Here is a 27,648-nt window from a genome sequence, read left to right as displayed (position 1 = left end):
CTACAGATCCCATAACGCCCAGCGCCAGGAAGTCCGGCAGTGTTGCCTCCTGGGAGTTGTAGTCTTTCATTCACAAAGGCGCTCGTTGGGTGTTTTACAGGACTTGTGTACTACTCGCGAGATAAGAGGTGCTGACGTAGTTATTGCGAGACGAGGTTGGGCGTGGTTCTGCAGCCTCCGCACACGTTTCTTGAGGCAAGCGGCTGCTACTTGGAAGATCTGTAGGCACTGGCTTCCAAAGTGTGGCAGAGTGAATGTCATGGGGAAGGCGAAGCGGGCTGGTGCGCGGAGGCAGGTGCACAAAGCGCCCGCAGGGGCGTTCGGAGGCCCGGCGAAGACTAACCCAAACCCGTTTGAGGTGAAAGTCAACAGGCAGAAGTTCCAGATCCTCGGCAGGAAGACGCGCCACGATGTGGGACTGCCCGGGGTGTCCCGCGCCCGAGCCATCCGGAAGGTAAGGGCTTCCCCAATGGCTGGTATCTGGCTTCCCCAATGGCTAGTTGCATACTTCATGGAGACTGTCTTAGTAAGGATTACTATTGCCATGATGAAACACCGTGACCAAAACAACTGGGGGAGAAAAGGGTTTATTTGGCTTACACCTCTATACCGTAGTCCGTCACTGAGAGGATTCAAGGCCGGAGCTCAAACAGGGCAGGAACCTGGAGGCAAGAGCTGATGCAGAAGCCACGGAGGGGTGCTGTTTACTGGCTTATTCTCCATGGCTTGCTCTGTCTGCTTATAGAACCCAGGACCACCAGCCCAGGGGTGTTCCACTCACAGTGGGCTGGGCTCTCCCCATCAATCACTAATTAAGAAAATGCTCTTTAGGCTTGCTTGCGGCTGGATCTTATGGAAGCATTTTCTCACTTGAAGTTACCTCTTTTCAGATGACTGTACTTTGTGTCAAGTTGGCTTTAAACTAGCCAGCACAGAGATCATGACTGTTAACGTAGCACCGCCTATGCTTTCTCTGGAATTGAATGCCCTTCCTCTGGAAACTCTTCTTTGGGATGTTGCAGGTGTACGTTCTTCTTGACTCCTCCTTGACTCCTCAGGGCCTAAGGCTTAGGCAGAGGTAATCACTTCTGAGCTCTGAGCTGACCTGTACTACTTTTCTTTAGGCTTTGACCATGCCAGTATGCGACCCCATGCTCTTTGAATGTTTGAAAAATGTTCCTCCTCTGAATTACATGAGCGTGCCCCCAACTAAAATAGTACCTTTTATGGATAACCTCATGACTTTCATCCTGGTTCTTATGGGCCCTTCTCAAGTGTATTCTGTACCTTCCTTTCAAATTCAATTCAACAAATGGCATTCTGTATGTAGCTGTTGATGTTCCTTGGGCTTTTAAAAAGAAGTTTGTGGCTGCCTGTTGTGGTGCATGCTTTTAATCCCTGGAGAAGCAAAGGCAGGTGGATCTCTTGAGTTCAAGGCCAACCTGGTCTACACAGTGAGTTTTAGACCAACAAGAGCTACATAATGAGACTCAAAACTTCCAGTTGAGTCTCAATAAATAAAAAAAATATACTTAAATAAACAAAGAACAATTTCTGGTTACTTTGAGAAAGTTAATAGGTTAGAATTATCGGTAATATTTGTAAGGGAGATAAATAAGACTTGGCCTTTGCCCTCACAGCTTCTAATCTGTACTTTGTTGCAAAGGATGCATTTCACGTGAGCTCTTTAAATTGAATGAAATGTCTTTTGAATAGGGTGAAATATCCATACTGCAAGGAGCTGACACTGTCCTGTATGCATGGTCCCAATGTATGCATTGTAGGAAACACAAAATACTGACTCTAATAATTGGCACTATACACTATAGGCCAAGGATAGTAGAGGGTGCACTGGGGAATAGGATAATGTAACTTCTAAAAGAGCCACATCTGCATTTTCCAGTTAAGCCTTGGGTTTCGTGCAATAATGGAACATACCCTTCCACTTGTAGTGGTTGTAAACATTAGATAAAATAGCGCATTTAGTGGATAGTGAGCTGTCTCTAAATACTACTGTTCTTGCACTGCTTGGCTTGTTTTGTCTCTTGAACTCAATTTCTTAAAAAAGACTTGCCTTAACTCCTAAAGGTGCTAAAGTACAAGAATAATTTTTTCACATCCCCCAGACCAAATAGCAAAGTTTGTGCATACCTCTAGTATGGATGAGAAGGATCTCAGTTCCTTTTTGAATTTCCAAGCACTTAGCCCACATCAGAAATTCAAATATTTGAAGAAATCAGAAATAAAAGCTGGGAACTTTGGGAGGTCACAGTCAGGAGGCAGAAATGTAGAACATCAGAAAATTGTTCATAGAATCATGCTTACACCCTGGAGGGCCAGTAGGCTAGACTAAGGAGGTGAGTTCGAGGAACACTGTACTGGGGTGGCGAAGGGTAAGGCACAGGTGTACTGACCATGCCACACCAAGACCCACAGGGCCTGGAGAAATTAGAAAGGATTGGGGAGCAATGTCTCATTCAGACATGGTCACTACTGTTGGGGCTGAGCTCCTGTCAGTTTGAGTAAAAATGACTGGGGTAAAAAAATACAAAAATGCTCAAATCTAGGGTCAGATTAGGGGTTTCAGATGCTGACAGGATACCTCATTAGTTGTGGATTTATGAAGCCACTGAATTGGATCGTTACAAAGGCCTTTTGTTACTTGATGGTTCTACACTGATACTACTTTCAGCATTGAATTGGCAAATGTAAAATTTCTGCAAAAAGCTTGGTGTGGTGGCACATACTTGAAATCCTAGCATTCTAGAGAAAGGGCAGGAGAATCAGAAGTTTGAAGCCATGTTTGCCCACATAGAGAACCCAGGCAAGCATGGGCTATGAGCAATTTTTTTTTTTTTTTTTTTTTTTTTTTAAGGGAATCTCTACAAAGAATGAAGGTTTCTGTTACAGCAGCTCAGATCTCTTGAGGCCATCCCCCTTCCTTGCTCCCCTCCATCCTTGCCTTGCCTTAGGGCATTCAACCTTAGGGCTGAATAATACTAAATGTGTTTATTACAGCTATTAGAAGGATACCCAATTTTCAGGTACTTGCTATTAGTTGTTCTGTGCTTAGAATATCAAGATAAAAAGGGTTTTGTTTTGTCTTTTGTTTTTGTTTGGTTTTTTGTTTTGTTTTGTTTTGTTTTGTTTCTTGGTTTTTCAAGATAGGGTTTCTCTGTGTAGTTTTGATGCCTGTCATGGATCTCGCTCTGTAGACCAGGCTAGCCTCAAACTCACAGAGATCTGCCTGGCTCTACCTCTCAAGTGCTGTGATTAAAGGTTTGCGCCACTGCCACCCAGCAAGATAAAAGATATTTTAAGGTGTAAAGAGTGAACTGTGCTCCCACTTAATAAATTCATTTATGATATAGTTTCACACATGAAAGCACAACTGTACATTCTCTGGGATATGTTCAGTGGGAAGTAAAGTTCCTCCTTTCTGTGGAAGAGATCCAAACACTTTTCCAAGTGAATCATGCCTACAGTAAATACTCCCAAATTGTAACACAGCTTCTACAACTTTCAGCACTGACAAGTCGATTCCAAAGAGGAGAATGATTATCTCGCTCCCATTAAGTGTAAGTTGATTTTTCTCTTCTCAAAATTCTGTCATCACTAGGGAAGGCTTGTCACTGATGAAAGCATGTTATGAATTTCGATATCATACTGTATAGCCCTCAACTTCACAGCCCCTTCTGGTGGCCTCTTCATTGAAGATGACAGGAGCTTGTGTGAGAATTATTTACGTGTGATCTGTTTTTCAGCGAACACAGACTTTACTAAAGGAATACAAAGAAAGGAACAAGTCCAACGTCTTTACAGATAAACGCTTTGGGGAGTATAATAGCAACATGAGTCCAGAGGAAAAGATGATGAAGAGGTTTGCTCTGGAGCAACAGGTATGGAAAAATGTGTGTGTGTGTGGGGGGGTGGTCTTTGCTATAAATTTTACACAGGGCAAGCCAAGGAAAAGGGTGTTTCTCTGTAGTAAGCTTTGTTCTCAGACACCAGCTCACAAACAGCAGCACAGAGACTTACTAGTTAAGAAAGCTCAGCCCTAGCTTAGGCTTGTCCCATCAGCTCCTATAACTTGAATTAACCCATTTATATTCATCTACATTTTGCCTTGTGGCTTTTACCTTTCTTTCATTCTGTATGTCCAACTACCTCCATGTCTCGTTAGTGTCTGGTGCGGACCTAGTGTCGTCTCTGGGTTCATCTTCCTGTCTCTCTGCCCAGACGTCCCGCCTATAGCTCTTGCCCAGCTGTTGGCTGTTCAGCTCTTTGTTAAACCAATCACAGTAATGAATCTTCACACAGTGTACAAATATACCAAACCCTTCCTCCTTCTTCATTGACACCTCTGAGTTGTTTGCCTGCCGTGTACAGGGGATGTCTCGGTTGGTGCGTCCTGTCTGGGTAGACACAGAGAAAGGGCACTTTCAAGAGTAGAGAGATACCTTAACCAGAACAAATAGTGAGTAGTGACAGGTACTAGAGTTGTTAGCTAAGGTCTTGCCTTCAGTTTTGTTGGATGGAGAACAAGAGTGGAGGACCATTGCTGATGGGAATGATTTAGCGGTAGCTTAGCCTAGTCCACTGACTTATTTCACTCATTTCTCTACAAGTTCTGTTTATATTTCAGTCATCTTTCAGATGATCCAGAATAATCTTCAGACTGATTTGTGTTGTCATATTTCACATGTAGAGGAAAATAACTAATTTTCTAGGAAGTAAATGTAATAATTTTAGGTAACTGATTTTAACCCCTTTTTGTCAAGCGACATCATGAGAAAAAAAATATCTACAACCTAAATGAAGATGAAGAATTGACTCATTATGGCCAGTCTTTGGCTGACATCGAAAAGCATAATGACATTGTGGATAGTGACAGTGACACTGAAGAGCGAGGAGCTTTGTCTGGTAAGTGGGAGGTGGCACCACAGAAACCTAGTAGCTTGGAGCAAGGGACAATGTCTTTGGTATTGGCTATGGGATATAATATTTTAACCTCTTGATAAGCCCACGGGGTTTCTGTTCTTGTCTTTTGTTTTGTTTGTCTGTTTTAGAACTTTAGGATGGTATGTGACCATCCTTTATGGGCTCCAGGAAAGCTTGCTTTTGGCAAGGGTAACCACTGAGAATGTCTCAGCATTCCATTGTCTGATATGACATCCTGACAGAATTTACTAGTAATTTGGATATGAATGAGGGAGAAAGGCAAATTGGAGATGACTGTAAAGGTCAAGACCTAATCCGCTGAGAAAACTGGATTGCCATTCACTGGAATGGGGAGGACTGTGAGAGAGATTTGGGGAACTCTACAGTGAAACATCCATAGGCAGCTAGAGAGCTAGGAACCAGAGGCCAACATGGAGACTGAGCTAGAACACATAGGAAAGGGATGGCGTGGGTTGGGGACACAACTCCATGGTGAACAGTGCAAGCATGAGGATCCCTAGCACCCACATAAAGAAACGCCAGGTGTGGGGCCAGCAGGATGGCTCAGTAAATAAACTGTGCCTGCCCCTCAAGCCTGGTAAAAATAGAAAGAAAGAACTAACTCCACAAAGTTCTCCTCTGACCTCCCATTATGTTCTGTGACTCAAGCAACCCTATTTTCTACTCCAGTCATACACACTCAAACACACACAATAATAATATTTTTGTTGTTATTTGTTTTTAATTTTCTGAGACAGGGTTTCTCTGTGTAGTCCTTGCTGTTCTGGAACTCACTCTGTAGACCAGGATGTCCTCGAGCTTAAGAGATCCACCTGTCTCTGCCTCCCAAGTGCTGGGATTAAAGGTGTGTGCCGCCACCACCTGGCTTAATAATGGAATTTTTTAAAAACTTAAAAAAAAACAAAAAACTGAGCATCGCACTGTGGAGGCAGACATCAAAGGAGCCCTGGGGCTGGTAGGTGGTTGGCTTGACTCCAGGTTCAATGAGAAGGTTTGTCCTAAAGAAACAGGAGGGGCACAGTAGAGCAGGACATCCAGTGTCCACTCCCTCTCGTCTATACACACACACACACACACACACACACACACACACACACACACACAAACGAAAGAAGAGCTGAAGCATGAATAGTTGGAGAAAGCAGAGTCAGAATGCCCTGGGCATGCTGGCTGGAAGCCAAGTCGAGTACTTTCTGGAGAGAGCACCAGTGTATCAAGCACTCCTGACATGAAGAAAATTAAGAGCTAGCCTGTAAGTAAGACTCCAGGGGAGCCAGAGCAGTGCCTGAAGACAGGGAGACTGAAGATGAAGCAGAGACAATTCTGGAGGTGTTACTGTGAGACTAAAATGTAGAAAGGGTGAGATACACTGTCACCTGTAACCATGTCAGCAGGGAGCAAATGTAGAATTTGGTTTAGCTAAATGGCAGCTCACACAGGAAGCCTGATTGGCTCAGAGGGTCAAGGGTATGATGGGAACATGGACCAAAAGGATAATGGATGAATGGATAAGGGCTTGGCTTTCTAGGGGGCTGCTGGAGAAGACCTGAGCTGGAAAAAGATTCTAAACATTCTTTTCCTGTTCTAGGTGAATCGATTTACATCTGAGAAACTAGTTTTGTTTTGTTTCGTTTTTAAATTCTTTCTAGTTCACATGTGACAGTTCCTTCAGTGTTTATCTTCTGTTGTGGCAGCTAGGATAAACTGGAGATGAGGGGCTCTTACGGTTGGTTCTTGCTCTCACTGTTGGCTCAGGGCCTTCGTCTGTGTAGGAGGAGGCAGGAATGCCTGCCATGTGTTGCTCCTGGACTCTTCTCTCTCCAAGACTGCTTCTAGTCTGTTTTCCTGCATGTGACGGTGTTATATGAGAACAGATGAACAATAAAAGCTATACATTGTTTCCTTAGATTATAGCTAGTTGGTGATCTAAGGAGTCTGAGTGTCCTTGAAGCAACTAATCTTGCATTTCCTTGAGTATCATTGTGCCCGTGACCTCCTGCCAGTTGTGAGAATTTCAGAGTATTCTAGGAGAGGGCCAGCAAGATGGCTCATTGGATAAAGGCACTTTCATCCCAGCAGTACAACCCAGAACCCACATAAAGGTAGAATGAGAGAGCTGACTTTGCAGAGTTATCACACAATGCCCACACACATATCACATATAAAAATAAACTTTTTTAAAAGTGCTCTTGGAGGAATGTTGACAGAGTTCTACCCAAAAATGGTTACAAAATTAGAGCCTGGGCCTTATAAAACCTTCTGCTATTTGTTTCCAGCTGAGCTGACTGCTTCCCACTTTGGTGGTGGGGTTCACAAGAATACCTCTCAGAAGGAAGGTGAGGATGGGGGTCAGGCGAAGTCACGGAAGGAACTGATTGAAGAGCTCATCGCAAAGTCGAAGCAAGAGAAGGTGGGCTGCTAATGTTCTTACTGTGGACAGCACCAAAAAACGCCAGACTTTCTTCCCATGTGCATTTATATCCCAGTTTACTGTAGGACCACTCGTTTTGAAAAGGAATATTCTAGATCTCATTAAGGATGTACTTCTAATGGTTTTTGTTGGCTTTAGTATTTGCAGAACAGTACTGATTATTAAACTTGCAGTGTACTGCTCAGAGCATCTGAATACATAGTAACAGGAAGTTACTTCTGTTTGATCTTAGAGATTTACTTTTAAGACACTTGCTTCGGGTCCCTTATTTCATACTGATGCATTTGGTATTAAGCGGGTCATTGTGTGTTCTTTGCCTTGACACCAGGCCACTCATGAAAGTCTAATAATAATGGTGTATGGTATGTGTTTGCTGGTTTTTTTCCCCAGAGGGAGAGACAGGCTCAACGAGAAGATGCCCTTGAGCTCACAGAGAAGCTAGACCAAGACTGGAAAGAAATCCAGACTCTCCTGTCACGCAAATCTCAGAAGTCAGAAAACAAAGAGAAAAAGGAAAAACCCCAGGTGGGCAGCACCCTTCACAAGAAGCAACACGAACCTAATATCTGTTGACATGACATTTCAGCATCGCTGGCTCTTTCCTGTTAGGGTGGGTTTGGTATGTGTGCAAACTCGGGCCCACTGAGCCATTTTCCTGTCCTTATTTTTAGTCAGAAGTTTCTTCTCTTTTTGTTTTGTTCTGTATTTTTGAGACAGAGTCTCTCCATATAGCCTTGGCTGGCCTAGAATTCTCTATGTAGACCAGGCTTGCCTCAGTTTCCCAGAGATCTACCTGCCTCTGCCTCCTCCGGGGAATAAAGGCAGGTGCCGCTGTGCCCAGCTTTCAGTTAGTCTCCCTCATGTTGGTTATATAGGGTGGAGTGACCCAAGTCACCTCTTTCGTGAGGTGGATTCCAGTGTTCTCAGGAGAGAAGTGCTGTAGGATAGAATCATAGAAGGTTGTACTCTGTTGCACATCCTTATATTCATGTGCAATATATTTAATACGCATTTGCTTAATTTCTTTTCCTCTTAACAGTGTTGCTTTTACATTTCCCCTAAACGGTTGAAAAAATGGTTCATTTGTTTAGGATTAAGATTCTACCAAAGAAATAGGATTTCACTAGATTACATTGTAGCATGGCATGTATGCATCTTTCTGAGTCAGCTATATAATTGCTGTTACTGACATAATTTTCCATGTTTCAGGCTTAATACTCAGTTGAGTGATGTTTTCTGTTAAAGCAGATATGTTAGTTTGGGTGGAGTGGGTTTGTTTGGAGTTTAGGGGTTTTTTGTTGTTGTTTTTTCTTTTAAGATAAGTTTTCATTTAGGACAAGCCTGGCCTTGAACTCACCAAGAGTGACTTTGACCTCCTGATTCAGCTGCCACTACTTCCTGACTGCTAGGATCCAGCAGCTTATTTATGTGTTTTAAGAACAATTTTTTGCCTCCTGAGTGCTGGGATTAAAGATGTGTGTCACCACTATTTGAGGCCAGCCAGGGCTACACAGAGAAACCCTATCTCAAAAGAAACCAGACAGAAGTTTTTATGAGCAACAATATCCATGTAGCCCACGTGTCTACCTGTTTCTCAGTTTTTAGGGCCAATTAGGACAGCCTGCTTTTGTTTATTGGATAATGTGGGGGAGAATGTGTACCTGCATGTGGGTGCTTATGGAGGCCAGCAGTGGGTGGCGTCTGCTGGAGCTAGAGCTGTAGAACGCGGATGCCAAGAACCTTACTCTGGTCCTCTGGAAGATCAGCAAGTATTCTTAATCACTGAGCCAGCTCTCCAGCCTCAAGAGCAGATTTCTGTGTGGAAGAAAAGACTTAGGCATGGTTTATTCCCCTACCTTATATAATGGTGTCTGGTCATTAATGGAATATTCTTTACTTTTTGTAAAAAAAAAAAAAAAAAAAATCCTGAAAAATATCTTATTTTTATCTTAGCCAGATGCATATGACATGATGGTTCGTCAGCTTGGCTTTGAAATGAAGGCACAGCCCTCTAACAGGATGAAAACGGAAGAGGAATTGGCAAAGGAGGAGCAAGAACGGCTCCGGAAATTGGAGGTATGGATGACTTGTAACTGAGTGGACAGCCCAGCTGGAAACCCAAGAGGCTCAGCTCCCTCCTGTGAGGCCTGAGTGCTGACTCCTTCATAAGTGCTTCTCCTTTATCTTGAAGATGGGCTGAAGTGTGCTGTTCCTAATTTTACTTTGGCAAAAGTAACAATATGAAGTAGAGTGAAAATAGTACCCAAGGTATTCTTGGTAGCACCTCTCCCACACACAGCTGCTGACACTGGAGTGAGACATTGCCTTCTGCACTGTTACCTGTGCATTCAGAGTTGTAGTCTTACTGTGTTTAAACAAGTGAAATAGAAAAATGCTCTACAGCTGCCTGTTTTAACATGCTGTGTCACAGGCCTCTTCCGAACCCTGAGTGTTTCTAGATAGATTTGATGAACAGAATGTGACTTCTCTTTCCTTACTGCCTCAGGCTGAAAGACTTCGAAGAATGCTTGGAAAAGATGAAGATGGAAATAAAAAGAAACCAAAACATATGTCAGCAGATGATTTAAATGATGGCTTTATACTAGATAAAGATGATAGGCGTTTGCTTTCTTATAAGGTAAGTTGTCATTGTCACTGCCCATTCCTTCAATTTAAAAACCACATTGTCTATTCAAGGAAGGGGTTTATTGTAGCTGGAATATTGAAGCCCTTTTAAACAATTTCTGTCACATTTTCATGGTATATTTATGCCAACAATGGTGTCGTCCTTCCGTCCAGAGAAGGGGCTTGTACAGAACCACACAGACTAGACTTTTGCTGTTTCTCAGTTGTTGACATCTAGCATTTTTAATATATTTAAACTGATGATCTTTTTGAATTCAGTATAGTATTGACAGAGCTAACCCATGGTTAGAGTTCTGAATAATAATAATAATAATAATAATAATAATAATAAGTTATTGTTATTGGGTTTTAATTTGATTATTTTTATTTACTTAAGAGATAGGCTCTTGGTGTATACCCTGAGCTAAGCTGGAGCTCACAATTCTGCCTTCCAAGTACTGGGACTAGAGGAATATGCCACCATGAATATTTTTGAGGGAAATAATTAGTTTCTAGGTGCCATTTATTTATTATATGGTGCTGGAGCTGAATCAGGGCCTTGTATATGTTAGGTATACACTCTGACACTAAGTTATATCCTCAGTACTAGTGTAGTTTTTAATTTACAATGTTTAAAGTATGAGTGTTTTTAGAGTGTATTAGCCAGAGCTTAGGACAGGAAAATAGGTGAGCCTACTGTTTTGAGAAGGGTCTGATATGTAAAACTGGATGTTTTAAAAAGTACACATACACCCAAAACACACACACTTACGTGAACAGGTTCTTCCCCAAAGCCACTGTTGTCTTCTGTTCACTAGTCCCCAAACCAGTGGTAGGGAACTGTAAACCCTCACAACAACTGGATACCATCAACATTTCACTCCCATGAGCTCTGTGGCAAACCCTAAGCTTTTCCCAGCGTCCCAGCTGCAGGGTTCTGGAAGGCTGGAATGGTCTCTAGTAGAAGTTTAAGGGCTTGGTGCCACCTTTTGCTCAGCCCTGGCAAAGGCCTTACTGATGGAGATCCATCTAAGAGAAAGTGACCACATGGCCATGCAGGAAGTCCAGGACAAAGAGAAGGCCCAGGCATGCTCCTTAACCACTCCCAGGAACTAGTTCCTCCTGAGAGCAGCACTTCCTGACTTAAAGACCTTCCTCCAGGCCTCATCTCCAGTGGTCCCTCCCCTCTCACAGCACCACACTGAGGACCATGCTTCCAAACCAAAGCTCTATGGAAGAGCTTCGGTTCTGTGGCTTAGGGTACCTCAGAGAAGTGGGCAAGAGGGCCCAAGCAGATAAGAAAGTATGATCCCATGTAGTGTAGTATTTTGTGGCTGCAGAATGTTCTGACTGTGGTCACCATGATCCTTTCCTAGGATGGGAAGATGAACATTGAAGATGTCCAGGAGGAGCAAAGCAAGGAAGCAGGCCAAGAGAGTGACCAGAAAGAGGATGAAGAGGAGAGTGATGAGGAAGAGGGCGAAGATGAGAGCAGGGAGGACACAGAAGAAAGCGATGCCTCAGACAGCCACTCAGACCTAGAGTCTAATATAGAGAGTGAGGAAGAAAACGAGAAGCCAAAGAGTGAGCAACATCACACTCCTGGGGGAAAATTGCCAAGTGATGATCAGAGAGCTCAAAAGGCTGCTGGAGCTGAGCTACCCTATGTCTTTGCAGGTAGAACCCAGTTGTTTTCTCTGTTATGTTTTCAGGACTGGGATTCAGTCCTCAGCCTTGTTGGGTTTTCTTGTTTCCCAATAATGGGCCACAGGATGTACTTGTTAATCTCCCTCCCTGGAGATGCTGTTGTGAGTACATGGTCACATTCCCATTTCTGACATCTTGGCTAGTGGGTCCCCATATTAGCATCAATTTGACATTGGTTCCATGACTATGCACAGATGAAGAGGCACCTTTCTGCAGCACGATGTGATTCCTGAATCATCTGTACAAAGACATTATACCTGCACATTCTGCTTTGGCCACAACAAATACCTTCTATCAAATATAGGGTGTTTGATCAGGTTCATAGAGAAAAACTCTCCAGTTACAGCAAGTAACCCTGACTTGTTCTGTGACTGAAGGTTATTTCCAGGAAAGGTAACTGATGAGTAAAGCTAGCCTTCATGGACCGACTTGATGTATAAGTCTCCAAGCCTGTCTGACATATCTATACTGAAACCAGCATATGGTTTATGGGTCTTCAGGCAAATTCCTGCTTGATGAAAGCCAGGGTCGTCTTCTCTTTGGGGTTGTCCTTGGGTACATGATCATCAAATATAGGCCATTTAAGTAATGTTACACTCCTTGGATAAACATAGATATGTATGCGGTTAAACAAGCACCTTATATGAAACTTAGGTTAAATAATGTTTTTATAAAGTGGAAGTAGTCATGTGGGTTGTTGTCTGTTGAAGGTTAACTGTGAAATGTGTTTTGTGTTTTTGATAGCTCCTGAATCCTATGAGGAGCTGAGGTCTTTATTATCAGGAAGATCAACAGAACAACAGCTTATGGTGGTGGAGAGAATCCAGAAATGTAACCATCCAAGTCTTGCAGTAGGAAACAAAGCAAAATTAGAAGTACGCTGGGATAAATTTGTGGGTATTGGAGTATTAGCAAAATCATGTTTCTATGACTGTTAAACTTACTTGTAGGTACACAGTACAGGGTGTCTTGGTGTCTTCTCAGGGCCTGCCTCCCATTTGATTTCACAGTGGTGGCACTGGGAAGCATTGGAGGAGGAGGAGGAGGAGGAGAAAGCCACCCACGGCATCAAGCACCTCTCTGCCTCACAGCAGCCCTGTTACCCTCATTTCACTTGTCAGGAAACTTATACTCACAGCCACCAAGTGGCTGAGAAAATGGGTTGCTGTCACTGGCTCTATTCCTCGGGGAGATTGTCGTGTCCTTATCTAGACAACGCAAGGCTGCAGCTTTCCTCATCTGTTGTTGCTTCCATTTTGATTTTGAGACAGGGTTTCACAATGTGTCCCTGGCTATCCTGGAACTCATGTAGATCAGGCTGGCCTCAAACTCTGATCTGCCTGCCTCTGCCTCCCAAGTGCTAGGATGATAAGTAAGCCACCACACCAGCTTTGTTTTGTTTCTTTGAGAAAGGGTCTGGTATTTTGTAACCCAGGATGGCTTCAAACTTCCGTCTGTCTTGGCTTCTAAATGCTGAGATAATAGACTTGTACTACCATGCCTAGCTCCTTGTTTGGTTTTAATAAATTATACACTGTGCCATTCTATAAAGAATGTGCCTGATCCTTAGCTTTCTTTTCTTGACTCATCTATGTCTAGCAATTTCTAGCAGTGTTTTTGGTTGAATTTTGTTTATTCTCTTGAAGAAGTCTGTCCCATTGGGCTCTGGCCAGCATGTAGGTGTTCTGGGAATTGTAGGCTGTGGTTTAGCGTTTGGTATTAGGCACTGGGTGATCTCCCAATCTGTGTCCCTGCAGAAATTGTTTGGCTTCCTTCTGCAATACGTAGGAGATTTGGCCACAGACAGTGCACCAGACCTCAAGACCATCGATAAGTTGGTTGTGTAAGTTAAAATGTTTGTATTAAGAGGGATATGGGGCTGAATTGAAGTTTTTCTCCTATCTAATGTTACAGTACATGTTTTGGCATCATCATTGTGGCAGTCAAGTGTTAGTGTGACTCTAGCAGGCAGGTGACTGCCCCCAGAGCTCTACATAAATAGGCCTCACAGCACATACCCAAGCCTCCCCTCTGACACTTGCTGCTACCATTGCAGGGATGAGATAACCTTTGCCACCTCGCCAGTCCTTGCCTCACTGGAATCACACAGGAGGTGCTTTGCTTGAGTCTGAGTGTGCCTGCTGGGGAAGCATGTCCACTGTCCTACACAGGAGTAGCTGTAAAAAGAAAGTTCTGGCCTTTACCACAACCTGTGACCCCTGTGGTCATTTTCTGCTTCCTGTGCAATGGCTAGAAGGACAGAAGGGACCGAGATCTCTGTCAGGAGCTATGTCCTGGAGGTGGGGTCAGTGAAAATCTGCGACTGGAGGAGGCACTCTTGAGCCACTTCCTCCTGTACTGCATAACTAGCCTGTGTGTCCGCTGCATGTACAGAAAAATGCTCTTACACTGTGTGTGAGGAGACAGTAAGGTCAGACATGAAGTGTTATGGCCGACACTTAGAATATGCTCCTAGCAGTATTGGTATTACAGACAGCCATGGCACTTTCACATACTCCTACCACCGCCACGAAAACACTATGACCAGGCTTTTAGGAAATGGCAAAAAACAGTATGTAGAACCATAAAATGCTACTTGAAATATTACTTGGATCCCCAGAAAGGTCAGCCGTCAGTGGTAAGAAAATGGATTCCTCAGACTGGGCTCACAGTTCAGCAGTAGAGTGGTACTGCCTGCCATGCATGAAATGGGGTTCGGTACCCAGCAACCACAAAACAGAATTGTGTATTCATCTGTAGGCTTTTCATTCTTCCTTACCGAGTCAGCAAGTAACTGCACAGGAAAATAGATTTGAGATTTGTTGTTTGGGTTTTTGGTTTTATTCTCTAAAATCATCTCTGTTATGTTTTTGTTTAACAGGCAGTTATATAATCTTTGTCAGATGTTTCCTGAATCTGCAAGTGACTCCATCAAATTTGTTCTCCGAGATGCCATGCATGAGATGGAAGAAATGATTGAGACCAAAGGCCGGGCACTGTTTCCAGGGTTGGATGTGGTAAGCAGAGACAAGGTTCATCAGATCATTTCTTCTCAGCCACCAGAAATCAAGTTTATTTTACCATCACACAGAATGGCTGGCATTAGAAACCATGCTTATGGCTTTGAGAGATTTGCTGTCGCTTAGTCAGGTGTCCAGCCTGTGGGCCTATGCATCCCTGATTACCCATGACTGTGGCTCAACACATTTGTACATCAGCGTGTCATGTTGAAATGTGAAAGCTTGGATAGCCCTGCTAGACCTTCCAGAATGATCTGAGAGAACTGTAAGACATGAGAGGAATGTAGCTGAAGTTTTCTCTGGTCCTTGCCAGCCCCACAGACCCCGCAGCCACTTATAAAATAATCACTCAGAAACTTACATTAATTAAAACTGCTCGGCCATTAGCTCAGGCCTACCACTGACTAGCTCTTACTTTTAAACTCAGCCCATTTCTGTTAATCTATATGTCACTATGTTTTCTGTGGCTTTACCTGTGTGCCATTACATGCTGCTCCCTGAACAGCAGGCAGGCTGCCATCTCCTAACTCCACCTTCCTCTTCCCAGAATTCTCCTTGTCTGCTTATCCCACCTATACTTCCTGCCTGGCTACTGGCCAGTCAGCATTTTATTAAACCAGTGTACAAAAGCATTATCCCACAGCATTTCCCCTTTTTGTTTAATCAAAAAGGAAGGTTTTAGGAGTTGGGGATTTAGCTCAGTGGTAGAGAGCTTGCCTAGCATGTGCAAGGCCCTGGGTTCAGTCCTCAGCTCCGGCAAAAAAAAAAAAAAAGGAAGGTTTTAACTTTAACATAGTAAAATTACATATAACAAATAGTTATCAAGCAAGAATTATAGTTATAATATCTAGTCTATTTGTATTTTATAAAATTAAAGAGGATATTTACCTGTCTTATATTTGTGAGTTTAAAGTTTTATATCTAATTATCTTTTATTATAAGCAAGGAAAATTATAACTGTCTAGTTTTTAACTACATCAAAGACCTCAGAAGGATATAATATTACTTAAGTAAATGGGAAGAGCATTGTAAGCAACTTTTAAAAATCTAGAATGACAGACAGCTGGCAGTCTCCTCTGAGAAGCAGGATCCTGAAGGACCATCTTGCCTTGTAAGGTTTTTTTTTTGGTTTTGGTTTTTCAAGACAGAGTTTCTCTGTATATAGCTTTGCACCTTTCCTGGAACTCTATAGCCCAGGCTAACTTTGAACTCACAGAGATCCGCCTGCCTCTGACTCCCAAGTGCTGGGATTAAAGATGTGTGCCACCACCGCCCGGCTTTACCTTGTAAAGTTTAATGGTCACCTTTCTATGGGTCTGGTATGTCCAGTCGATACAACATTTTGTTAAGCAGTCCAGGCAAGAAAGGAAGGTTCATTCTTAAAGATTAATGTATAGGAGAACTCTGGCTTGAATGGGGCTATGTTAAACCATAAAGGCAAAGATGGAATTTAAGGCAAACAGAACCACTTTTTGCAGAGTGATCCCACTGCATTCTCAGGTTTTAACAATTCCACCACCCCAGGAGCTGAGGACCGAACCCAGGGCCTTGCGCTTGCTGGCAAGTGCTCTACCACTGAGCCAAATCCCCAACCCTGGTTTTAACAGTTTTGTCATAGTCATGTACTTCATCTTTGACTGAATTTTAGTACCTTTGAAGAAATACCCAGAAGGGCTGGCTGCTTCATTTTCTAGCATTTGTGTTGAGGTGGGTGGCAGCAGTTCACAGATTTTTAAGTTTTTGCTAATGGTTTTTATACACATCCTAAAAGATACCTGGTTTGAGTCAGCTGACTAGTTAGGTGGGCTGCTTGATCCTCTCCAGCGCACTTCTTACACACTCACCTATTTAGCTAAGGCTGTTGAGTGCTGTTGTGAACACTAAGATTAGAGCCATGGCCAGAGAAGACCCAGTCTCTGCCTCCTGCTTGGAGTTAGGTCTCCAGTCCTTTCAGGCCACATAGCCATGTGTGGGTTCTTCATCCTCTCGCGTCTTTTTTGTTTGGTGGGCATTAATTATAATTATGCCTGCTCAGATAAGCTAATATGAGTGCTGGTGACACACTAAACTTCACATCACCCTGCTGGTGCTGGGACATAGCTGCCCGTATAGTAGTAGCTATATGGCTCATACTGTGGTTCTCTTGCTGCTGTGGTAAGGAGCTGTGGCATACAAGAAGCTTGCCAGGCCATGGAGCCAGCAAGGCTGTCCTTACCCCCACCCCAAATTGGGGTGGGTTCTAGTCATGCTTCACGAATGAGAGTCCCTGCCTGACCAGAAAAGTGAGTTGTGTGCATTGGAAGTTTTCCTGGTGCCTTTTGCTGTCCCTGCTTTCCCATGTGCTTGGAGTAGAACTACAGGTCAGGTATTGGACGCTAAGACGTGCTTGTCTCCTTCCAAGCAAATGCAGGACATCACTTGGCATCCAGCAGGCAAGCACTGGTGTCCCCAACTTTGGTAGCATGCAGCCCCAGCTCTGCAGGTTAGATAGAGGTCAGGGACAAAGACCCTGCTAAGCTCACAGAACAGCCCAGCTGTGTGTCGGAAAGCATGAGAGTGCTGGAGTGTCCTGAGAGGTAGTGAGGGAGGCCCTGCCCTGGAGTGAGGTGTGGTGGCTTGTCAGTGCCTGTTGTATCTCACCAGGACTTTTAGGATCAGTTTTGCTATGGGGCCTTTTTAAATATCACTTTACCTTTAATCTTTAATCTGTATTGGAACATTTCTTTTCCAGCTCATTTATTTGAAAATCACCGGTCTGTTATTTCCAACCTCTGATTTTTGGCATCCAGTTGTGACCCCTGCCCTGATGTGCATGAGCCAGATGCTTACTAAGGTGGGTCCGATCTCCCAAGGATTGGTGGAGTCAGCCCCACATCTCAGGACTATCTTTTTTCTTTTTTTTTTTTTTTTTAAAGGATTTATTTATTTATTTATTATGTATACAGTGATTATTCAGCCTGCAGGCCAGAAGAGGGCACCAGATCTCATTACAGATGGTTGTGAGCCACCATGTGGTTGCTGGGAACTGAACTCAGGACCTCTGGAAGAACAGCCAGTGCTCTTAACCTCTGAGCCATCTCTCCAGCCCTCTCAGGACTATCTTAAACAAGAATGTACTTCCACATCCACAGTGATACAGCCTGTAGTTGAATTACAGGTGGCAGGAGGTTCCCATGAATCCAGTAGTTCAAGACTAGCTTGAATAGTATAGAGAGCCTGCCTCAAAATAACAACAACAACAACAACAAAAAGTCCTTAGCTATTGACCATTAAGACTTGGCATAAAATTGCTCATCTTACAGGGCCTGTGAGAGCCCTGGGGATTAGGAGTTCCGAGGTCAGTCCGCAGCGCTGTCCCACTTACGGAGCTTCCTGCATGAGCTATTCCAGATGGGGCGGGTAGAGAGAGCTGGGGTGGAAGGTTGACTCAGCACCTCAAGGTTATATGGGGGTGTGACTCCCAAACAAGCTAATAGCAGGACAGTTACCAAGTTTGATGGGGCTGTGTTCACCCCCATTTCGGTTTAGGCTCAGACCATTCCTTTTCCTGTATTTGCACAGTGCTCACCATGCCCCATGTTCAGGTGGCCTTCATAATCAGCCTCTTTATCAGGGTGCAAGGTTTCCTGTGGTACTCAGTGGGTTGCTATTGTCTGCCATGATAGTGCAGTCTTGCATAACATGGTTCCAGAGTAGTAACTGCCCTGTGGGTTCCTTTCTAGTGCCCGGTCCTGTCCCTACAAGATGTGGTAAAAGGCCTGTTTGTGTGCTGCCTATTCCTGGAGTACGTGTCTCTGTCTCGGAGACTCATTCCTGAGCTCTTAAATTTTCTTCTTGGGATTCTTTACATAGCAACTCCAAACACTAAGAGCCAAGGTGAGTGATTTATGGAGACTTTGAAATGTGCATAAGAGTTTTTAAGTATTTACATACTCATTCTGGAAAGTTGAGAGAACATTGGAAAAAACACTCGGGTACCCACTGACTTTCTCTGTCAGTGTGTGCACAGCTCACACCTTGACACCAGCTTCACACTTGGAGTTCACCTCTCCAGGACTGATGCCAAAGCCATGTAAAGTGTTTCAGCACATTTTAAGTGTTGGAGCTGTAAGTATTGGGAACTAAGTACTTTGTGAAAATTACCTTTCTGTTTTCACTTTTTTAGGGAGGAGGGGTAATAGGGATTGAGGGCACCCCCCCCCCCTTGATTTTTAAGATATTCTCAGCCAGATGTGTGGGCATATGCCTTTAGCTCCAGTTCCAGCTCTCCATGGGGTAGAGGCAGGCAGATCTCTGAGTTCAAGGCCAGCCTAGTCTCAAATCCCTAGGCTCAAATGATTTTTCTTCAGCCTCCCAGGTAGCTGAGACTACAGACATGCACCACCACACCCAGCTCTCATTACTGTTTATGGCCAGGACTGCTCAGTGTGTTTTCTGTAAGCTGAGAGTCTAGGGAGGCGAGCTAGGAGGAGCCAGAGTACTGGAGAGTCCAAGTCTATTGATCTTAACTGATTTCTTTCTCTGGTTCCTGCTATCCCTCCCTTCTGGGAGCTTCCATGGGACAGAGTGCATTCCTCAAGATCCCCATGGCATGCTCATGGGCCTCTGTTTCTGTGGACGACATTTCCATCCTTAAGGCTGAAACAAAGCTCAGCTTTGCCCTAGTCTGAAGTGGTGGCCAGTTATTCAGTTCACCCTTCCAGTTGCCCGGGCCTTTGGATTTCCTGTCACATGATGTTCCTGCACAGAGCTCCCTTATGGCATTATGTACACTCCAAATACTGCCTGCCCCTGTGTATCAAGCTTAGGTTGAGAACAAGCTATCCAGCATGACCTGTCACAGATGATGTAGTTCCCTGTAAAGAGTGCTGAAGTACTATAGTGGAATCAGAAGGGAGTCCGTTGGCCTGGTAAGGGGTTGGGACAAGGTGACCATCTACTCACCCTTCACGTACCCAGCCTCCATTGAGCCATGTCTGAACTCTCTCCCAACATGTTTTTCTGCCTCTGGCATTAACTGATGTCCATTTCCAGGTCTTTGCTAATGTCCATCTTGTCCATCCTCTCAGTCTGCTCTGACCTCTGGTGAGCTCCCGCCTACCCACTCTCCAGCATTCCTGCTACTCCTCATTCTATTCTGGCTTTGGCATCTGTTTTTGCTTTTTCAGTAAGGGTGCTGTTTATGCCTGACTTCCCTATGAGAACAAGGCTGTGTCCTGTCATGGCCATGGCCTAAGTGCTAAACTATGTTACCTGAAGAAGGCCATAGGAAGTCTGTTGCTAGCAGGCTTCCAGGTTAAGTTAGGTGTGCTGCCTCACCTAGCCCCTCTGGAGCTTCCCCAACAGGTACCCTTTCTATGCTTATTTGCCCAGTTGAAATGGCTTCACTGGTACCTAGCAAAACCTGGCAGCTTGGTGAAGAGATAACTTTTAAAGATCAAGCCACTACAGAGTAGGCTTGCTAAGCCAGTAATATCCGGGTCCTTTCTGACCTGTCATGCTTGGGATTCAGGTTCCACTCTGGTGCACCCTTTTAGAGCACTTGGGAAGAATTCGGAATTGCTCGTGGTCTCTGACAAAGCAGATATGGCCACGTGGCAGAGGGAAAGCCTCTCCTTGCATTGGGCAAGTAGACTGAGCTCCGTGACAGCAACTGAAGCCAATCATACCAGGTATGTGTGGATACCCCAGGGACATCTTGGAGTGACTGTCCTAACAGATACAGCATTATTTTCAAAGTGTACTAACTTGATTAGGAACTGAAACTGAGTCCCCTTTAAAGATATCACTGCATTTCTTGTGCCTCCTTCCTCTGCAGGCAAACAATATCGTCTTGACTACCATCGTGAGCCATTAGCCTTTCTGCTGATGGGATTCCACTTAGGTTTCCTAAGCTGTGGGAGAGAGCTTTCATTTGCCAACATTGTTGGCCTGTCAGTGATGAGCTTGTCCCTTTCGTTGTTCTTTGTCCTTGCAGACTCTCCTGCTTGGCCTCATGTCTGACCTTGCTGAAGCGCTGTGTGCTCATGTACAGTGCATTGCCGTCCTTCCATGCCATCATCAGGCCCCACCAAGCCCTCCTGACAGAGCATCTTGTGGACTGTAGCCTCCCCCAAGACCTTCAGGTGAGCCTTGCTGGCAACTAGGCGTCTTGCCCTCCTGGTCTTAGACTGTTCGGTGCCTGGCACCAGCTTAGTAGCATTTTTTGTCATTGAAGTTGCAGCTTAAAAGTCATCACTGGTGCCTGGCAGAGAGGCCATCTGCTACTCTCTGGATACAAGCCCTCACATTTACAGTTTTTTCACTGGAGGTGGGGAGTGTTCATGCATTGGCACATGTATGGAGTTCAGAGGGCAATGCCTTCAAAATTTAGTGTCTAGAGATTGAACTCCAGCTTGGTTGCAGGAGGCCTTGTCAGCTGAACCATCTCACTAGCCCACTTCAGATTTTAAGAGATCATTATCACATGTGGTTCCCTGTGTAGAAGATGGTGACTCAACCAAGCTGCACCAGGCAGTGGCAAGTGGGGTCACTAGGAGGACCTCTGAAGGCATGCTGTTCATGGCTGTCACAGCACCTGCTATTACCATGTTCCTCAGGAGCTGTCTCGAAGCATACTGTCAGAAATGGAAAGCCAAAAGCAGCACTGTCTGCCGCTGATATGCGAGAAGAGCAAGCCAGTCCCACTAAAGCTGTTCACCCCTCGACTAGTCAAAGTGTAAGTGTTGGGTGCCCTGAGAAGGGGTGTGGACAGGCTAGAGGCAGGCCATGCATCTGCTTGCAGCCTGTGACAGAGGAGAGATGCTGCACTTGGGGGCCGGCTCGGCTCGGCTCCATAGTCTTTTTGACTCTCTAACTTTAGGCTTGAGTTTGGACGGAAACAAGGCAGTACTAAGGAAGAGCAGGAAAGGAAAAGACTAATCCACAAACACAAGAGGGAATTTAAAGGCGCCGTCCGGGAGATCCGAAAGGACAATCAGTTCCTGGCCAGGATGCAGCTCTCAGAAATCATGGAACGGTGAGGAAGGACTGTGTGTGTGTGGGACTAGGGCACCACTATGGTTTGACACCACACTCAGAGGCCACTGGTTTTCCTCAGTACCAGGAAGGATGGTGATGGTTTCTGGCAGCCTTGGCAAGGCTGAGGGTTGAGCCAAATATGTATGGTTGTGAACTGTTAGTGTTCAAACAGAAGAAAAGCAAAATATCCTGAAAACTGATGCAAAAGTGACATTTGCTTCTCTTTTTTTTTTTTTAGGGATGCAGAAAGAAAGCGCAAAGTAAAACAGCTTTTTAACAGCTTGGCCACACAAGAGGGTGAATGGAAGGCTCTGAAGAGGAAAAAGTTTAAAAAATAAATGGTTTTGTAAATATAGCAAGGGTTGCATAATGTGTTGTAATGAAGGGTTCTGGAGGGACATCGGGAGTGTCTGATCCTGTCTCCCCTGCCGTGCCTCAGCACCAGTTAAAACAGCCTCCATTGCCAGGGGGTGGGGGTGTTGGCACTCAGGAAAACAGAAGCAGGCGGATCTCTTGGAGATCAAAGCAGTTGCAATGACAGCTCAGAGCTAGAAGTACTGTAGAGGGTACTTCACTGCTAGACAACAGCCACACCACAGAATGACATTTTATGCAGTCCCATAAAACTGTGACACGCTATCATAGTTTGGATAAGTGCACCATATAATGTTTTTATAACCAAGTCGCCTACTTGCACACTTCTGAAACCATCTCATCACACACGACAGTACGGGACTGGATCGTTATGTCCAGATCGGTCTTATCACCTGCTGTGGCTTCTGAGGTGTGAGATCTTGTGCAGCAGTTGGTGGTGCTGATTAGGAATTTGATTTGGATGTGGTGAAGCCACCATTAGAGCACAGGATAGTTGGCTGTGGGTGCCCTGGAGCTCAGAATGAGCTGGTCAAGAACAACCTTGGAGGGGCGTATGCTCAGCAGCTTGGCTTGCAGAGGCTACGTCAAACTGAATGTACTCACCCTACCACTTCCCAAAGGATTTTTCAGAGATGGAGACTGCATGGCCATGAATCTAGAATGGCCTGGGGTCTGACACACACCAGCTAGGCTGGTTGGCACCTTGCTACAGTGTTACTCTTTTTTTACCTCTTTAGGAGACCCACCATCCAGCTCCCAAGTAAATCACAAACAGAGGCTTAATATTACTTATGAATGCCTGGCCTTAGCTTGGCTTGTTTCTTGCCAGCTTTCCTTAGATTATCCTGTCTACCTTTTGCCTCTGCTTTTCCCATTCTCTTCTGTAAATCTTACTCTTACTCCATGGCTTGCTGTGTAGCTAGGTGGCTGGCCTCTGGAGTCCTCCTCTGGCTGCTGCTTTCCCTTTTTTCCTCCCAGCTTTCTCCTATATATTCTCTCTGCATGCTAGCTAGCCCTGCCTATCCCTTTTCCTCCCTCGATATTGGCCATTCAGTTCTTTATTAGACCATCAGGTGTTTTAGACAGGCAGTGCCCTGTCTAATACAACTTCAGAGTTAAACAAACACAGCGTAAACAAAAGTAACACCCCTTAAAATAATATTCTACAACACTGCAGCTATCATCCAGTCTTGGGTTCCTCCATTTTAAACTAGCCACAGGGCTCTGCCCTCTGCATATCCAACTGCAGAGGGGTAGGAGCACAAATCTGCTACTGGGTATCTAGTGGGCAACTTGCTGGTCAATCTCATGAGGGTGGGAAATGCCAATGAGAAGCTTATAGAGCCCCAGCCTTTGTCCTGTGTCATCAGAAAGGGAACACAATACAGCTAGAAGAGGCCATCACCCAAGGGTGCATTCTGATGTATCCTCTGGAAAGAACCAATGTGGACTGCAGGAGGACAATAGTCTTGGTGGTGCATGACTTTAACGGTTTCTCTATCTGAAAGTTTTGGTTTGGATTTTGGAGACAGGGTCTCAACATGCACTGCTCTGGCTGTTCTCAAACTTCGGAATTGGTTAAGGGTGATTTTGAATCCTGGTCTTCCTGTCTCCACCCATGCCCAGGTTTAGAATAAGCTAGGTGGAGGCAGGAAGATCAGGAGTTCAAAGCCGTGGCTACATGAGACCCTGACTCAAAAGAAAAAGATACTTAAGTGGCAAGGAGACAGACCTGGGCAGGCAAGCTGTCTCTGATCCATTAACTCTCCTGAACCTCACTGTATGCTTTCTAACGCCTCTGGAGGCCGAGGAGCCGCACTACACTTGTCTGCTGGGAGGATCCAAGCCGGTTCCCGCCGCCTGGCCTCCCGGAAGAGGAGGTTCCTGCTCCAAAGCCTCCGGGGCGTGGCCGCTATCCAGAGATCTTCCCTGTGCATCCACCCGTGGGTCCCGGCCAGAAGCTGCGGCAGGTGTGCACAGGTCCCAGGTGGGTGGGCAAGAAGCAAGGGTTTAGGTATCGCATGGAAAGACCGAAGTGGCGCGCGGAACAGGCACTCCGGGCGCGCCCAACTCCCAACCAGGGTTTCCTCATCTTCCTGCTACCCGCCTCGAAACGTGTTCCTGATAGCTATGGCTTAGAGCTTACTGCTACCCTGAGACAGTAAGGGAGTCGAGCCTTGCAGGGTGCCCCGGGACCCCTTTGGAAGCAGTTCCGTTATGTCTGGCGAGAACGTGGAAATTGAGTTTTTCAAGTAAAGGTAAACCGGGGCTTACGACCCAGTTGTGTCTTCACCACACCCTCCCTGCCCCAGCAGGGTCGGAACTTCCACCATGGGATGGGCAGGGGATGCAGGATGCACGCCGCGCCCGCCTATACGGCCTCGGCCCGCCTCCGAGCGCCGCGTGGTCACCGTGATCTTCCTCGGCCTGCTACTCGACCTCCTGGCCTTCACGCTGTTGCTGCCTCTGTTGCCAGGGCTCCTGGAGAGCCACGGCCGCCAGCAAGTGAGCCCCTCCCCCAAGGCGGGAGCGCTCCCCCTGCCCAGCCTACTAGACTCACCCAACTGGAGTTGCTCTCCTTGCCACCCAGGACCCCCTCTATGGCTCCTGGCAGCGCGGGGTAGACTGGTTTGCCACAGCCATCGGGATGCCAGCCGAGAAGAGATACAACAGCGTCCTGTTCGGAGGTATGTCCCTGTGTGCCAAGCTGGGGCCCACAACCCTGTCTTGGAGAGCTAGTTCCTTCTGTGCCCTTGGTCAGCACCCCCCCCCCCTTCTCCCTGGGTCCTTGCCAGTCTGGTTCTTTCCTGCAGAGCCTCCTTTGACTGGCAGGTCTGTTTTTTTTTTCATTGAAGCCACCTGAGCTTCCGTCGATGGCCCGTGAGTGTAAGGCTCAGTGTGGTCTGCACTTTAGGACTGATCCACATGGCTAAAGCCACCAGTGATGGTGACCTCTGTCTCAGGTCTCATCGGCTCGGCCTTCTCCTTCCTTCAGTTCTTCTCTGCACCGCTCACCGGAGCTGCCTCTGATTGCCTGGGGAGGCGCCCGATGATGTTGCTGTCCCTGGTAAGTCTCTGGATCCAGGTGCCCACAGGCGGAGGAGAGAATATGGCTGTGGGTTCCTCTGCCAACAGCAGGCTCTCATCCCGTCCAGAGGGACCTCTGACCCCTGGCGTTACATCAAGCTAACTATACTAAGGAAGGCATGGGGGACACAAGTGGCATGGGCCTGGGGGGGGGGGGAGTTACATTGTTTACCTTCCTGACCTCAAGTGACCGCTCCTGCCACTTGGCCTCCACCCATTGGCAGACAGGTTTGGCCGTCTCCTATGCAGTATGGGCTGCCTCTCGGAGCTTTACCGCCTTCTTGGCCTCCCGGGTGATAGGAGGCATCAGCAAGGGGAATGTTAGCCTCTCCACAGCCATTGTTGCTGACCTGGGCTCACCTCCAACCCGAAGCCAAGGCATGGTGAGTGAACAGAGCCAAGGAAAAGAGAGTGATGTCTAGGTTTGGGTCTCTGTGCCCAGCTCAAGTCACCTTTTCCCTAGGCAGTCATCGGAGTCGCCTTCTCCCTGGCCTTTACTGTGGGCCCCATGCTTGGAGCATTCCTGTCTGTGGAAATGGTTCCCTGGATCAGCTTACTCTTTGCGGTCTCCGACATATTGTTCATCTTCTTCTTCTTGCCAGAGACACTGCCCCAGGAGAAGCGGGTAGGCCCAGGGCCAGGGGCGAGGGCTTCTTTTGTAGGTATGAAGGGATTTTCCTCTATTTGTACCAGTGCCACGGGAGACTGACCTGCCCTCAAGCTGCTAGCATCACAGCACTTCCTGGGTTCCCTGGATCTTTGCCCCTAAGGCCTCAAAGGTTCAGCTGCCTGCAGTGTGAGCTGATCATTCTGGTCCTCTGGCTGCCAGGTCATGAGCTCCTGCCTCCTGGCCAGCCTTCACTCTCTCCCACAGGCTCCCTCTGTCACCCTGGGCTTCCATGCTGCTGCCAACCTGCTCAGCCCCCTGGCCCTGCTGCGTTTTGCAGCTGTTACCCACAGTCAGGATCCACCTGCTGAAGGCAGTAAGGAGGCAAACCCCTTACCGAGCTGGGTGTTTTGACTACCTAGCAGGAGCAGAGATCAACCTGTGGTCTGTGTTGGCTTGCAGGACTCAGAAGCCTACGCCGATTGGGTCTCGTTTACTTCCTCTACCTCTTCCTGTTCTCAGGCCTGGAGTACACACTCAGCTTCCTTGCACACCAGCGCTTCCAGTTCAGCAGGTAGGTGCCCATCTCAGGCTCTGCTTCAAGGCTCTCAGACTCCAGGTCCAGAAAGCCTTTGTGGCACACCCACTAGCATCCTGGCCTTGCCCATCCCCCGGGCAATTGGTGGCCTAGGGGGCTGGGTGCTCACCCTCCACCTCCTAGCCTGCAGCAGGGCAAGATGTTTTTCTTCATCGGCCTCACCATGGCCACCATACAGGGCACCTATGCCCGACGAATCAGCCCTGGCAAGGAAGTTGCAGCTGTGAAGCGGGTAAGGGACTTCCTTCCTGTACCGTTTGGGACTGGTGGTGCCCTCAACTCTGGCAGGCTGTGGAGCTGGTCTTGAGACTTCTGTTTTCCCCAGGCATTGTTGCTGCTGGTACCAGCCTTTCTCTTCATTGGCTGGGGGCACTCACTGCCCATGTTGGGCTTGGGGCTGCTGCTCTACTCCTTCGGTGAGTGGGCTCTGCCAGGGCTGGTGTGGACATCCCCATGCCTCTCCTGAGCTGACAGGTGCCTCCCAAATCTCTCCCTCCAGCGGCTGCTGTTGTGGTACCTGGTCTGTCCACCATGGTCTCCAGCTATGGTGAGAGCCCTCCCCCAAAGGCTACTCAGGGTAGGAGAGGGCCAACTGGCACCTGACAAGTCCTCTCCCCTCAGGTTCTCCAGGGCAAAAAGGCACGATCATGGGCATACTGCGGAGCCTCGGCGCCCTAGGTAGGGCAGTAGGGCCCATGGTGGCCGCCTCAGGTAAGTGCTGCAGGCTGAGGCTCAAGGCTTGCTTGTCCCTCCAGCAACCATTCCCAGCTGCCTGCTGTGCTCAGTCTTGGCAGCTGAGGGGAACAGGGGCAGGAACAGGGCTTTGAAAAGCCTGGGTGAGCACCTTTCTCTTCCACAGTGTACTGGCTGGCTGGGGCCCAGGTCTGCTTCACTGTGTGCTCCGGGCTTTTTTTATTCCCCTTCCTTCTCCTGCGGAAGCTGAGGCATCCAGCACAGACTTTCAAGGAGGAGTAGCTGAGCTGCCACACCCTGGCTGCCCAGTGGGAACCTGGGCCAGGACCACTCACCACTCCTAGGCCACTCCTTCCTCCAGGACCAGGAAGGCTAGCCACACACACCCCCTCAGTATGGCGTCCCAGCAGGAAGCCTGGGCAGCTACACTCTTTCTTCATACTCCAAAGCCTTTTCGGCTTCTGATTGTTTTTATCTGTCATCCTTCTGAAGGACCAATAAAGCAGCTATTTTGTACCATGCC

At 46.5% G+C, this 27,648-nt stretch overlaps 2 protein-coding genes across 6 annotated transcripts; both read left to right on the top strand.

The window, feature by feature from the left end:
• The first annotated feature begins 107 nt into the window (after positions 1 to 107).
• Positions 108 to 22,120, top strand: Nop14 (NOP14 nucleolar protein). 2 transcript variants are annotated; one of them, XM_036201568.1, is made up of 18 exons: positions 108 to 454; positions 3,765 to 3,899; positions 4,782 to 4,923; positions 7,239 to 7,372; positions 7,784 to 7,918; positions 9,347 to 9,469; positions 9,900 to 10,031; positions 11,395 to 11,695; positions 12,470 to 12,600; positions 13,483 to 13,568; positions 14,607 to 14,742; positions 17,477 to 17,578; positions 18,468 to 18,621; positions 20,258 to 20,417; positions 20,723 to 20,870; positions 21,345 to 21,463; positions 21,608 to 21,763; positions 22,004 to 22,120. In XM_036201568.1, exons 1-18 carry the CDS (start codon positions 260 to 262, stop codon positions 22,101 to 22,103), a joined length of 2,589 nt encoding a protein of 862 aa, XP_036057461.1. In that variant the 5' UTR covers positions 108 to 259; the 3' UTR covers positions 22,104 to 22,120. The 2 variants fall into 2 exon arrangements, with proteins under 2 accessions (XP_036057461.1, XP_036057462.1); XM_036201569.1 differs by lacking the exon at positions 108 to 454 and adding an exon at positions 916 to 1,078.
• A 1,168-nt stretch (positions 22,121 to 23,288) lies between these two features.
• Positions 23,289 to 27,648, top strand: Mfsd10 (major facilitator superfamily domain containing 10). Of its 4 annotated transcripts, none has more exons than XM_036200760.1 (13): positions 23,289 to 24,110; positions 24,453 to 24,645; positions 24,731 to 24,827; positions 25,104 to 25,207; positions 25,452 to 25,610; positions 25,695 to 25,852; positions 26,102 to 26,210; positions 26,297 to 26,408; positions 26,611 to 26,664; positions 26,758 to 26,848; positions 26,932 to 26,979; positions 27,054 to 27,143; positions 27,292 to 27,357. In XM_036200760.1, exons 1-12 carry the CDS (start codon positions 23,923 to 23,925, stop codon positions 27,112 to 27,114), a joined length of 1,374 nt encoding a protein of 457 aa, XP_036056653.1. In that variant the 5' UTR covers positions 23,289 to 23,922; the 3' UTR covers positions 27,115 to 27,143; positions 27,292 to 27,357. The 4 variants fall into 4 exon arrangements, with proteins under 4 accessions (XP_036056653.1, XP_036056652.1, XP_036056651.1 ...); XM_036200759.1 differs by having other exon boundaries at positions 23,293 to 24,110; positions 24,456 to 24,645; positions 25,691 to 25,852; positions 26,556 to 26,664; positions 27,292 to 27,648; XM_036200758.1 differs by having other exon boundaries at positions 23,293 to 24,110; positions 25,691 to 25,852; positions 26,556 to 26,664; positions 27,292 to 27,648.

Source organism: Onychomys torridus, chromosome 10 (assembly GCF_903995425.1).
Source record: "Onychomys torridus chromosome 10, mOncTor1.1, whole genome shotgun sequence".
Taxonomy (NCBI): Eukaryota; Metazoa; Chordata; class Mammalia; order Rodentia; family Cricetidae; genus Onychomys; species Onychomys torridus.
This window is presented reverse-complemented; position numbering and strand designations above follow the sequence as displayed.